At 46.9% G+C, this 14,821-nt stretch overlaps 1 protein-coding gene across 1 annotated transcript in view; it reads right to left on the minus strand.

The window, feature by feature from the left end:
* Window positions 1-13,550, minus strand: part of il17ra1a (interleukin 17 receptor A1a) — a 39,247-nt gene extending 25,697 nt beyond the window's left edge. The window contains exon 1 of the mRNA XM_038780481.1: window positions 13,328-13,550. Within this exon, the coding sequence (XP_038636409.1) occupies window positions 13,328-13,420 (93 nt within the window). The 5' untranslated portion in view covers window positions 13,421-13,550. The remainder of the gene's footprint in view (window positions 1-13,327) is intronic.
* Window positions 13,551-14,821: the final 1,271 nt, after the last annotated feature.

Consider the following 14,821-nt stretch of genomic DNA (forward strand, 5'->3'; position numbering starts at 1 on the left):
GTGGCCAGTATCTTAGCCAGCAGTTTGGCATCCACATTCAGTAGAGAAATCGGCCTGTATGACCCACATTGCTCCGGATCCTTCTCCCGTTTCAAGATCAATGAAATCGAGGCCTGTGACATTGTTGGGGGGAGGACAAATCCCGCCCCCGCCGTGGCTGGAATTCTCCGCCACCCGCCGATCGGCGTGCCCCCCGCGGCGATTCTCCGGTCTGCGATGGGCCGAAGTCCCGCCGCTGTCAGGCCTCTCCTGCCGACGTGGTTTAAACCACCTCTGTGCCGGCGGGATTGGCGGCGCGAGCCGGCCCCCGGGGTCCTGGGGGGAGCGCAGGGCGACAGGACCCCGGGGGTGCCCCCACGGTGGCCTGGCCCGTGATCGGGGGCCGCCGATCGGCGGGTGGGCCAGTGCCGTGGGGGCACTCTTTCTTCCGCCACAGCCATGGCCTCCACCATGGCGGAAGAGACCCCCTCCACCGCGCATGCGCAGTGGTGACGTCAGCGGCCGCTGATGCTCCGGCGCCTGCGCGGACTCACGTCGACCGGCGAAGGCCTTTCGGCCAGCCGCGACGCCGGGCAGCGTGGCGCCAAAGGCCATTGGCGCTAGTTAGCGGAGCGGGAGCCACTCCGGCACGGGCCTAGCCCCGAAAGGTGCAGAGAATTCCGTACCTTTGGGGAGACCCGACGCCAGAGTGGTTGGCGCAACTCCGCTACGCCAGGACCCCCCACCCCGCCGGGTAGGGGAGAATTTTGCCCAATATCTCTGAAAATGTCTTATAGAATTCCACCAGGTAGCCGCAAGGCCCCGGGGCCTTGCCCGACTGCATGCCCTCCAGCCGCTTGATTATTTCCTCAGTCTCAATTCCTTTGCCGCAGCTGGCCTCCTCCCTATCCTTGACCGGTCCAATTCCAGATCAATGACTGTATTGAAGTCCCCTCCCATGTTCAGGTTATGTGACTCTAAGTCTGGGATCTTATCTAACACCCGCCTCATAAAATTCCACATCATCCCAATTCAGAGCATATATGTTCACAAGTACCACTTGCCCGCCCTCCAACTTCCAACTCACAATTATGTAACTACTCCCCTTGTCTGATACAATGCCACTAGTTTTCTGATCAAGATCGCTACCCTCTGGTCTTTGAGTCCAGTGCTGAGTGGAACACTTGGCTGACCCACCCCTTCCTCAATCTCATCTGGTCTGTAACCTTTAGGTGTGTCTCGTAGCATTGCCATATCCACCTTCAGCTCCCTCAAATGTACGAACACGTGAGCCCTCTTGACCGGCCCATTCAGTCCTCTCACCTTCCATGCGATCAGCCTGGATAGGGGGCTTCCAGCCCTCCCCGCCCCCTGCCGATTAGCCATCACCCATTTTAGGCCAGCCTCGAACTCGCGCCCTCCACTTCCCCGAGTCCCCACTCGGGCAGTCACTGTTCCCGACCTCCCATTTGTCCCTGGTAACAGTTCCTCCCCTGTCAGCAAAGCAGCTCTCTTCCCCCCCCCCCCCCCCCCTCCCACTCCCTCCACCCCTAGCAAAACACTAGAAACCCAATCCCTCAAGTCAAGCTCCAGCTTAACACCTGCTCACCCCCAATGTGCTTCAGAGAGTCAGCTGACCAATGCTGATACGGTAGCTCCCACCCCCTGGCACCAAGCAATCTGTCTCCCTATTGTTCTCTCCTCTCTCCCCCAACATGAATAAACATTTTAAAAGCATCACATTCCCCAGTAAACAAACATCAGAGAAAACAGTGAAGAAACAGTCACTTTAGAAAAATAGTCGCCCAAAAAAGCAGAACCAAATTCAAAGCCCACCACCCTCTCCAACAAGGGCCCTGCAAGACAAAACAACTTTTAACCATCCACTCAGCCCATTATTTCACATAGAGCTACTTATATTTATACAATCCAGCACCAAAAAATCGCCGCCACAGTACTTCTCCAAGGCTTCAGTGTCTTTTAATTCGCCTCCAGCTTCATTTCTTTAATAAAAGGTCCATACTTTGTCTGGCGTTTCAAAGTAGAAGTCCTGTTCCTCACGTGTGACCCACAGGCGGGCTGGGTACAGCATCCCGAACTTCACCCCCTTCTTAAGAGGTTTGTTTTTGCCCGATTGAACCCAGCTCGCCTCTTGGCCAATCCGCTCCCAGGTCCTAATAGATGTGCAACTCTCAGTTCTCCCACTTGCTGCTCCGTTCTTTCTTGGCTCACCGCAAAACGTGTTTCTTGTCCATGAAATGGTGAAAACGTACCACCAAGGCCCTCGGCAGCACGTTCGCTCTGGGCTTCCTCGCAAGGGCTGTGCGCTCTGTCCAATTCCAGGGGCCCAGGGAACACCCCAGTCCCCATCAACTTCCCCAACATGTCCGCCACATAAGCCTTCGCACCCGATCCCTCACTGCCTTCAGGGAGGCCAACAATTCTAAGATTCTGCCTCCTGGACCTATTCTCCAGGTCCTCCAGCTTCTCCTGCATTCTTTTCTGGTGGTCGTTGATCATCCCCGCCTTGTTGTCCAGCACGGTTACATACTCCTCGTGCTCGGACAGCTTTTGTTCCACCTACGGGATCGCTCTCCCATGGGTTTCCTGATTCTGAACCACTTGATCAATCGAAGCCTTAATCAGGGCCAGCGTGTCATTCTTCAGCTTGGCAAAGCAATCCTTGAGAAACGTCACCAGCTGATCCATTGACCACTGTCGTCTCCCCACGGCCCTGCTGCCCCGCCATGGCTGTCACCGGATGTCCCCCCCACAACCCAAGATGTGCAGGGTAGGTGGATTACCCACGCTAAATGGCAAGATGGTTACCCACCGATTATAACTGCTGCATGAAACCACCAACCATTATACCAGACCAGCATACGTTCTCTCTTGAAAAACATAAATTATGCTGGAGAGCATGGTAGAGGGACAGATTTTTTAGATTTTCTTGCTTCATAAATTGGGAAAAAATAATTAAAAAAAATTAAAACCTGCCTGTGAGAATGCGGTGGAGGCGGGATCAATTGAGATGCTGAACAAATGTCCTGACTCATTGTACTTCATAGATAATGTACAATACAAAGAAATACATTTTCAATACAAATAAAGAATGTTCAGCAGAAGCATTTGTGACAGATATTGCTAAAAATGTTTTCAGAGGACAGCACGGTGGCCCAGTGGTTAGCACTGCTGCCTACGGCGCTGAGGACCCGGGTTCGATCCTGGCCCCTGGTCACTGTGCGAAGTTTGCACTTTCTCCCCGTGTCTGCGTGGGTTTCACCCCCACAACCCAAAGATGTGCAGAGTAGGTAGATTGGCCACACTAAATTGCCCCTTTATTGGAAATAAAAAATAATTGGGTACTCTATATTTTTTTTAAAATGTTTTCAGAATAATTTTCATATTTGGAAAGGTTGCCTGCAAACCATCACATGCAAGTCTGCACAAATCAGCAGGTGCTCTTGAAGCACAGAGTTCATTGTTATCGATGAAATTAAGGAATGGTTTCATTTCATCTTCAAAAGGAATTGGGTCTATGTCCTCCCGGTAGAATTCAATTAACCTCTTAGCATTCTTATCCAAACATCTGTCAAAAAGCACGCAAAATAATTCAACAGCCTTCTTCAGAGATTCACTTCTACTCTGCAATTGCACCATAATTGTGTCACAAATAACACTGACAGTCTCAACGATCTCAAAGTGACTTAACTGTCGCTAGTTTCATCAATAACTTCCTAGGCATGATTCAACCAACGTGTTACACCTGGCACAGACTTGGGCGCACTGGGTAAATAGCAGGAAAAGCCAAAAATAGATATTCTCCCTGGGCACGAACCAGTTTGCAATTCACCCAGCCCGTTCCTGATGGAGAGTTCCGGATCTCGCTTAAAAGGTGCCAAGAATATCAACACTAATTTGCATTAAATTCAATCTCATTAGTGTCAATCTCATTCCCTTCTGGAAATTACCTGCCAGCAAAAAACCATGCGGGCGTCGTTTAGTACTCCTTTTTAAAAACGTGAAGCTGGCACAATGGCTGCTGAGGGGAAGTGAGTTGGTGAGTGCCATTTACATTTTCTGGCACGCAGCACAAGGGTATTGGAACTACTGCCCTAGTGTTTGGGGGGAGGGGGGTCGAAGCGTTTCAGGTCAGGGTCGCTTCTAGGCCAGGGGATGGAGTGAGGGGCTTTGCATCTGCGAGGCCCTCATGCCATCTTTAAATAGTGTGGCAACCCATAACAGGGGCAAGCTGCAGCCCGTCTGTCCCACCAAACACTTCCAGGACAGAGCCTTGCTGTGCCTTCAATGTTGAAAGTCAATTTCACTCCCTTTGATGTGACCAATCTCTAGGTTTACAGCTGAAGGCTACTGCAAATGATGAACAGCCTTGTTAGTTGTGAGTGAATTTCACAGCTGCAGGTTATGTTTGTTGCTTGTGGCTACAAATGCCTGGGGGCTGCTGTTGCTATTTTCTTCTATTTATGTAGCTAGAAAGAGGACACTTTTTGCTATGATACCTCGGGGGAATAGGATGACCCATATGAGGAAAGGTTGAGGTTGCTCGGCCTTTTCTCATTAGAATGGAGAAGTATGAGGGGGCGACTTGATAGATGTTTATAAGGTGATCAGGGGAATAGATAGACAGTCAGAGACTTTTTCCCCGGGTGGAACAAACCATTAAAAGGGGACATAAATTTAAGGTGAATGGTGGAAGATATAGGGGGGATGTCAGAGGTAGGTTCTTTACCCAGAGAGTAGTGGCGGCATGGAATGCACTGCCTGTGGAAGTAGTTGAGTCGGAAACATTAGGGACCTTCAAGCGGCTATTGGATAGGTACATGGATTACGGTAGAATGATGGGATGTAGATTCATTTGTTCTTCATCTAGGACAAAAGTTCAGCACAACATCGTGGGCCGAAGGGCCTGTTCTGTGCTGTATTTTTCCATGTTATCTCGCATCAGCGGCATCAAGAGGCCTGGTGAGGTCGGCACCCTCAAAGCAAAGAGCAGAACTACATGCTGTCATGCTCGTGTGCTGACTGGGAATGAGTGGTGAGGGAGTGTTTAAAAGCATCTCCCCTTACCGGCGAGACGCTGAGGCGCAAATCAGAGAGTGAGACAGCCAGTAATGGCGAGAATCTCATGGAAGCTGATTTTTGGCACTAAGTGCCGTTGAATATGGGCCACGGTCTCGTCAATGCTGCCGTCGAGAAACACCCACCAAATGCATCCATACTTATCAATTTCCATTGAATTGCACCCAGTGTCTTATAAATTTCTTATCAAAGGGACCTGTACCCTTTGTTAATGTTAGTGCCTCTGCTTCAACTGAGGTATAGTTTCTTCAAACTTCCATGACAAAACTTCTAACTGAGGCTAACAATTGTGAAGCATTCAATAAAGATGTGTCAACATTTTGCAGTTATTTGTTGATAGCATTCATTCTTTGAAGTAAACGGTTCCACCAACAGTAAAGACTGTAATTTCATACTTTTCAAACTTCTCTGCTAAAGATTTTGCTTCATGTTTTCTCTGACTTTGATGTGGCTATGTCTGATAAGCATTCCTTTCTAATCAATAAAGTTCAAAAGTACCCAATTCTCTTTTTTTCCAATTAAAGGACAATTTAGCGTGGCCAAACCACCCACCCTACACATCTTTGGGTTGTGGGAGTGGGACCCATGTAGACATGGGGAGAATGTGCAAATTCCACATGGACCCGGGGCTGGTATCGAAATGGGTCCTGGGTGTCATGAGTCTGACTCCAACCCACAACCTCACCCTCTTCCTGGAAAGAAGATCAAGTCTTGTGGTTTGGAGGTGGGTGCAGCGAGCTGGAAATTTCCTGATTCGCAATAATTGCTTCTGTAGAAAAAATCCAGCCACTTATGCCGGATGCCCAGAAGCTTGATTAAACAAGTAGGATTTTAGAAGTGTCTTAAAAGGAGGAAAGCAAGCTATAGAGGCAGACAGGTGTAAGAAGGATATTCCAGAGCTTGTTGGGGGGGGGGAACGGTCTAAGCATCCGAAAGCAGATGGGAGAGCATTGCAATTGGGAATGTAGAAGAATTGATCTTGGAAGACTATCAGATTGAAGATCAGAATTGGAGACTGGAGACCACAAGAGTCATTTTGGTCAGCAAGCACAGGATGATAAGGGAATGGGACTTGTTGCGAGTTGAGAGAAGTGCAACAAAGCTTTGGTTGACCTTAAGTTTATGGAAGGTACAATGTCAGAAACCAGGTGGGAATGCATTGGAATAGGTAAGTCTAGAGGTAACAGATGCATGAATGAGAGTTTCAGCTGTAAATGAGCTGAAACATAGGTGGTCAGGCATGCCACAAATGTGGAAATAGGTACTTTCAACGTTGGCACAAATACAAGGTCTGAAATTTAAGTTGCAATCAAATGCGAAACCAAGGTTGCAAACAAACTGACTTGATCTCAGATTATTGTCACGGAGACAGATGGAGTTGGTAGCTAGGAAACTGAGTCTGGAGCAGGGGCTGAAAGCAATAGCTTCAATATTCCCAATATTAATCAGAGAAATTTCTGCTCATCCCTTACTGTAATACATTTCAGATAAACTGTCTGATAATTTAACAACAGTGGAGAGGTTAAGAGAGGTGGTGGTGACGTAGAGCTGAGTGTTGTCAGCGTACATCTAAAAACTAATGCTCTGCCTTTGGTTGATGTTGCCAAGGGACAGGATGTGGTTGCGAATTTGGAAGGGGCCAATGATAGATCCTTGGGCACATCAAAGATAGCAACAGTTCATCAAAAGGTATTTCCAAACTCTCATAGTTCAATAATCAAATTTTGAGTCAGTACTGACAAGGCTAAATCAGAAAACTATGCAAGATGGGTGGCGATATACAAATGAATCTGGTGGATACAGAAATACAGAACAATAATTCAAAACTTGATGACACAAAACTTGGAGGTGTGGCAAACACTGAAGATAGTACTGGTCTACTTCAACAGGCCAAAGATAGTCAGTAGAATAGGCAGACAAGTAGCAGATGGAATTTAGTGTCACGTGATGCATTTTGCCAAAAGGGACAGGGTGGGACTATATCAATTCAATGGCACAGTTCTAAGGAATGTGTAGGGATAGAAGCACCTCAGAGCCATAGATGTTTACAGCATGGAAACAGGCTCTTCGGCCCAGCTTGTCCATGCCGCCCAGTTTCTATCAGTAAGCTGGTCCCACTTGCCCGCATTTGGCCCATATCCCTCTATACCCACTCTGCCCATGTAACTGTCTGTTTTTTTTTAAAAGGAAAAAATTGAAACCCGTCTCTACCACTGCCTCCGAGAGCCCGTTCTAGATGCTCAGCACCCTCTGTTTGAAAAGATTTCCTCTCTGGTCGCTTTTGCACCTCTCCCCTGAAACCTATGCCCTCTAGTTCTAGACTCCCCTACCTTTGGGAAAAGATATTGACTATCTACCTGATCTATGCTCCTCATTATTTTATAAGCCTCTAGAAGATCACCCCCAAGCCTCCTACGCTCCAGAGAAAAAGTCCCAACCCATCCAGCCTCTCCTTATAACTCAGACCATCAAGTCCTGGTAGCATCCTCGTCAATCTCTTCTGCACTCTTTCTAGTTTAACAATATCCTTCCTATAATAGGGTGACCAGAATGGAACACAGTATTTATTTCATGTGTGGTCTCACCAATGTCTTGTACAACTTCAACAAGACGTCCCAACTCCTGTATTCAATATTCTGACCAATAAAACCTAGCATGCTGAATGCCTTCTTCACCACCCTGTCCACCTGCGACTCCACCTTCAAGGAGGTATGAACCTCTACCCCTGGATCTCTTTGTTCTGTAATTCTCCTCAACTCCCTACCATTAACTGAGTAGGTCCTACCCTGATTTTATCTACCAAAATGCATCACCTCACATTTATCCAAATTAAACTCCATCTGCCATTCATCGGCTCACTGGCCCAATTGCTCAAGATCCTATTGCAATCTTATATAACCTTCTTCACTATCCACTATGCCACCAATCTTGGTGTCATCTGCAAACTTACTAACCATGCTTCCTACATTCTCATCCAAATGATTAATGTATATAACAAATAACAGTGGACCCAGCACCAATCCCTGAGGCACACCGCTGGTCACAGGCCTCCAGTTTGAAAAACAACCCTCCACAACCACCCTTTGGCTTTGGTCACCAAGCCAATTTTGTACCAATTGTCTACCTCACCCTGGATTCCGTGAGATTTAACCTTTTGCAACAATCTTCCATGCGGTATCTTGGCAAAGACCTTGCTAAAGTCCATGCAGACAACGTCGACTGCACTGCCCTCATCTACCTTCTTAAAACTCAATCAAATTTGTGAGACATGACTTTCCCCTTACAAAGTCATGCTAACTTTCCCTAATAAGCCCTTGCCTGTCTAAATGCCTTTAGATCCTGTCCCTCAGAATGCCTTTTAACAATTTACCCAGTACAAAGTAAGGCTAACTGGTCTGTAATTCCCAGGCTTATCCCAAGAGCCCTTCTTAAACAAGGGCACAACATTTGCTACCCTTCAATCTTCAGGCACCTCTCCTGTGGCTGTCGATGATTCAAATATCTCAGCTAGGGGGCCAGCAATTTCCTCCCTAGCCTCACACAACGTCATGGGATACATTTCATCAGGTTCTGGAGATTTATCTATCTTGATGCGCTTTAATACCTCTGGCACCTCCTTCTCTGTAATATGTACACTCCTCAAGACACCACTTTTCATTTCCCCAATTTTGCTAACGTTCGAGCCTTTCTCAACAGTAAATACTGATGAGAAATATTCATTTAGGATCTCTCCCATCCCATGTGGATCTGTACATAGGTGACCTTGTTTATCCTTAAGAGGCCCTACCCTCTCCCTCGTCACCCTTTTACCCTTTATGTATCTGTAAAAGCTCTTTGGATTTTCCTTCGCCTGATCTGCCAAGTCAATTTCATGTCCTCTTTTTGCCCTCCTGATTTCTCTCTTAACTCTACTCTGAGAAGCCCTATATTCTTCAAGGGATCCACTTGATCCCAGCTGCCTATGCATGTCATATGCCTCCTTCTTCCTTCTGACCATGGCCTCAATACCCTGAGTCATCCAAGGTTCCCTCCTTCTACCAGCTTTACCCTTCACTTTAAGAGCAATGTGCTCATCCTGAACTCTAGTAACCCCTTTTTGCAAGACTCCCACTTACCAGCTGTTCCCTTGCCTGTAAACAGACTCCCCCAATCAACTTTTGAAAGTTTCCGCACAATACCTTCGAAATTGGCCTTGCCCCAATTTAGAATTTTAACTTTTGGGCCAGAACTATCATTCTCCATAGCTATCTTAAAACTGGTCGCTGGTTCCAAAGTGATCCCTCACTAACACTTCCGTCACCTGCCCTTCCTTATTCCCCCAAGAGGAGGTGAAATTTTGCTCACTCCTCTAGTCGGGCCATCCACATATCGAATGAGGAATTCCTCCTGAATACACTCGTCAAATTTCTCTCCACCCAAACCCCGAGTGCTATGGATGTCCCAGTTAATGTTGAGAAAGTTAAAGTCCCCAACTATTACCAGCCTATTTTTCCAGCAGCTATCTGTAATCTCTTTACATATTGCTCCTCAATATCCCGCTGACTATTTGGGGGCCTATCGTGCAGTCCTATCTCTTAAGATAGCAGGTTGCATTGAGGGTCTAGTTAGCAAAGCATTTCGGATCTTGGGCTGGAGAAGCTGGGGTTGTTCTCCCTGGAGCAAAGAAGATAAAGAAGAAATTTGATAGAGGTGTACAAGATTATATCTGGTTTGGTAAGGCAGGCAAGGAAAAGTTGCTTCCATTAGCAGATGGTACAAAATTTAGGAGACACAGATTTAAGATTTTGAGCAAGGAGATTCTGGCATTGTAATCATCTCACCCGACTAGTACTCTCGAAGGTTCAGGGATTCAAATCCAACCACAATAAGCTGGTGGAATTAAACTTTAATTAAACATTTTGAAAGTGAAAGCTAGACTCAGTAATTGTAACCATGAAAGTTTCATTGATTGTTGTAAAAACCCATCTAGTTCACTGTTGCTCTTTCGGGAAGGAAATCTGCTGTCCTTACCCATGAGTCCAGGCCTACAAAGTGTAGTTGATAGCGATTAGGGATGGGCAACAAATGCTGGACTTCCCACCCACATTCCATGAACAAATAGTAAGATTCAGGGGGAACAAGTGGAAGAACTTATTTTTAAAAAAAAGCAGAAAGTGGTAATGCCTTTCCTTGGATCGGCGCATTGTCATCGTGGAGAGGCTTAAACATCCGGAGAGCAATGCCATTCAGAGTCTTGGCAGGGTCATCCATGATGTTAAGGTCAGAGGGGAGAAACCATAGAGAGCAAAATCCAAAACTAATCCTCGACAATGGATCAGGCGAAAAATACTTGTATGGTACCAACGGCTGCGATGGCGAATGAAAGCTGCAGCAGTAGGGAGATCTCCAGCTTCAAGGATCCCTTGACATTGGAACCAGGCCTACCCTCTGTCAAGGACCGTGTGCTGATGTTCAACAACATACCCATAGTAAAAGATGTCTTGCACCAGGTTTCTACCTAGAGGAAAGCAACACACCCCTCCACACAGACAAATCCTGCATTGATCGGCGGGAAGTGACGGGGACAGAACTGGAAATCCCTAGCTTCGGACCGGCATGTAGACGGTGGAGTTTGATTCAGTTGGCTTACTCTTGGAATAGGAGAGTGTTTCAGCAGCTTTCATCATGACTGAGCAGCACTCTTCAGGATCCACTATGCTCACCTCGCATGGGGCAAGGGCTAGAAAAGTTTCCCTAAAAATAGTCTGTTTCATCCTCAATGTGGCTGGAAAACCGCATCAAGCAGGCTCATCTACCTGCAGTTAGAAAATCAAGTTAAATTCAATTTCAGAACCTGAAAGGTATGAAGCCTCATTGATAATAAGCAAAACAATCAACCGGAACAGAGACCTGCCCTTGTTGCCCATGAACTCAGACACCTGATGTCATTGACCTGCAGGAGACCCGAAGGGCAGCTGGTGGTGCTTACATCTTCTTCTGGAGAGGAAGACCCAAGGATTGGCCCAGAATGCATGGAAGTGCATTTGCCATGAAGAACAAACTCGCGAACCGACTTTCGGAGTTTCCTGTTGGCATCATCGAGCACCTCATAACCCTCCGTCTGAAACTTGCCAAGACCAGCAGGCAACGGTCATGACTGCTCACACCCCAATCCTTAATGCCAAAGAAGGCTTCTACTCCATCCTGGACAACATACTCCCCAACATTCCTGAGGAATTGACAAAACCATGCCTCAAGAAATCATCTTTATACTGCTTTGTTCCAGAGTTAAGTTTCCTCTTTATAGGCTGTTAACCAGAGGCACTGACACTGTACAGAGCTAACCAGCATTGCTTTGTCTTGCCCTGGATTCTCCTGGCAGCACTCTCCAGCAGCTTCAGATATGGGATCCTGACCAGTAGGTACACTACCTATTTGTGTCTCTGTCCATCTCTCCTTCTAACAAAATGATCCATCTTCACAGTCCTCTTGCCTTGCTTGATAGCAACTAGAAAATGGAAGAAGCTCCCCTCTATTATTTGGCACCAAAAGCACGTACATACAGGATGTTTGATGTCAAGTGACCTGTTCACTGCTGCCCTTTATGGTCAGAAGACTGAACACAGCCTCATTCTTTTCTCATTTAAAAGTCGGTAGCAGGTGCCACACTCAATTTAAATGCCAGTAATTAGGTGCTTCTCCCGTAATTGGGACCACCATGGGAAAGGTGCGACTGATCCCTCTGTGACTCTCAACACCCACCCTGCGAGTCGTTACCTGGACTTTGAAAAATCCTGGTTTAGGTCAAGGTTGAAAAGGTGGTCTGGAGTGGAGTGGCCTTGGAGGAACCAAAACTGAGCATCGATGAGCAATTTATTGCGAAGTAAGTACTGCTTGAAACTACTATAGAGGACACCTTCTTCACTTTTCTGATGATTGATTGTGAACTGAAGGGTTTGTAATTTGCTGGATTGAATTAGTTTTGCGTTTAGTGGATAGGACATACCTGGGAAATTTCCCACATTGTCAGGTAGCTACCAGTGTTTTTGCTGTACTGGAACAGCTTGGTTAGGGCCTAGGCTAGTTCCAAAGTACTTCAGTACAATGCTGGTGTGTTGTGATCCTTTGCTATATTTAATATACTACCTTCCTGTTAGTAGTTAAATGAAGTTTGCTCTTTTATTTTATTGGGTTTATGTCAGTAGTGTCAGTAAAATCCAGACTTGGATTAGAAAGTCTTGGCAAATATAAATTCTGATATGTATTTGTCAAAAATAGAGAAGGGGCAGAGAAAGTTCATAGTACCATATGCAAATTGGATAACCAGATTAAATCTGACTCAACAGACAGATAATGAAACACTAAATTCCAGAGTTTCCTTGATTTGCATTTCTGGCAGTTCTAAAATTCCCCTTCATAATTTATAGTCATTAAGTTTATTGCATAATTTTGAGTGAGGGAAAGAATGATGTTTATAGAGACAGGTTAGTCTTCTAAGGAAACACAAGCAGTATACCTTAACATCGAACATACAGTGCAGAAGGAGGTCATTCGGCTCATCGAGTCTGCACCGACCCACTTACGCCCTCAGTTCCACCCTATCCCCGTAACCTCTCCTAACCTTTTTGGTCACTAAGGGCAATTTATCATGGCCAATCCACCTAACCTACACGTCATTGGACTGTGGGAGGAAACCCACGCAGACAGTGACCCAGCAGGGAATTGAACCTGGGACCCTGGCGCTGTGAAGCCACAGTGTTATCCACTTGTGCTACCGTGCTGCCAATAGAGAAAATCACAAAAGGAGTATAGAATTGGATTACATTGGACATTGGGGGGGGAGATGCTGGAGACTATCTGTTAATGGTGATTATGGGTGATTCCTTTTTGTCATTTGCTTGTGTTAACATGCGGGCTAATGCTTGGGGTTTGGTAGGAGGATGGGATTGGTGTTACTGATATGGGGATTGACATTACATTCGTTACTGATTATTGTTTACTGTTGGGTAAATTTGTGAGAAAATGTGAAAAAGAATAAAAAATATTTAAAAATATATATATATTTAATTCAATACAAACTTAACTATAGAAAACAAAATAAAGGGAAAGAAAGATGGCATTAAAGTAAAAATGAGCGACTGAAAGAAAAAGTTATTTTAATTTTTATTAAATTTCCAACAATAACTAAATACTGAAGGGATGTATCTCCACACTTATAAAATCAAATTTTCAGTGCCAGAGGTCAAGGCTCCCTCAGGCTCAATCTTACCGGCTGTGAACAGTTTCCCTGAACTTCCAAACCCAACGCTCCAGCCGCACACATCACAAGAAGAAATATGCCGAATAATCCCCGGGGATCCATGGCCCACAGGGCGGCTCCTTCACCCCCAGGCCCAACTTCCAACAAGACTCCAGAACTTTCCAGCACGGACACTCAGGCACCGAGTCCGCCGTCAGCGCCCCGAATCCTCACCGCTTCCGGGAATCGCACCTAAAGGCGGAACAACAACTCGGAATGGGCTGGGTAAGAAATGGCCCCAGCCGTCATCTCCATTACCCCGCCTCCCCAACCGTCATTGCCATTACCCCCACCCCAGCCGTCATCTCCATCACCCCCCCCCCCCCCCCCCATAACTGTCATTTCCATTATACCCCCAACCGTCAACTCCATTACTCCCACCCACAACGGTCATCTCCATTCCCCCTCCAACGTCATCTCCATTACCCCCCTCTAACCGTCATCTCCATTACCCCCCTCTAACCGTCATCTCCATTACCCCCCCAACCGTCATCTCCATCACCCCCCCCCCATAACTGTCATTTCCATTACACCCCCCCCCCAACCGTCAACTCCATTACTCGCACCCCCAACGGTCATCTCCATTCCCCCTCCAACCGTCATCTCCATTACCCCCCCCCTCCAACCGTCATCTCCATTACCCCCCCTCCAACCGTCATCTCCATTACCCCCTCCCCCAAACGTCATCTCCATTACCCCCCCCCCCCCGCAACAGACCAAAAGCCCGGGTGAAGCAGGCGGTGATCCCCCTGTGTAAAGGAGACAGTGATCCTGATCCCCCTGTGTAAAGGAGACAGTGATCCTGATCCCCCTGTGTAAAGGAGACAGTGATACTGAACCCCCTGTGTAAAGGAGACAGTGATCCTGATCTCCCTGCGTAAAGGAAACAGTGATACTGATCCCCCTGTGTAAAGGAGACAGTGATCCTGATCCCCCTGCGTAAAGGAGACAGTGATACTGATCCCCCTGTGTAAAGGAGACAGCGATCCTGATCTCCCTGTGTAAAGGAGACAGTGATCCTGATCTCCGTGTTTAAAGGAGACGGTGATCCTGATCCCCCTGTGTAAAGGAGACAGTGATACTGATCCCCCTGTGTAAAGGAGACAGTGATCCTGATCTCCCTGTGTAAAGGAGACAGTGATACTGATCCCCCTGTGTAAAGGAGACAGTGATCCTGATCCCCTGTGTAAAGGAGACAGTGATCCTGATCTCCCTGTGTAAAGGAGACAGCGATCCTGATCCCCCTGTGTAAAGGAGACAGCGATCCTGATCTCCCTGTGTAAAGGAGACAGTGATCCTGATCTCCGTGTTTAAAGGAGACGGTGATCCTGACCCCCCTGTGTAAAGGAGACAGCGATCCTGATCTCCCTGTGTAAAGGAGACAGTGATCCTGATCTCCCTGTGTAAAGGAGACAGTGATCCTGATCTCCCTGTGTAAAGGAGACAGTGATCCTGATCTCCCTG

Source organism: Scyliorhinus canicula, chromosome 20, assembly GCF_902713615.1.
Source record: "Scyliorhinus canicula chromosome 20, sScyCan1.1, whole genome shotgun sequence".
Lineage (NCBI taxonomy): Eukaryota > Metazoa > Chordata > Chondrichthyes > Carcharhiniformes > Scyliorhinidae > Scyliorhinus > Scyliorhinus canicula.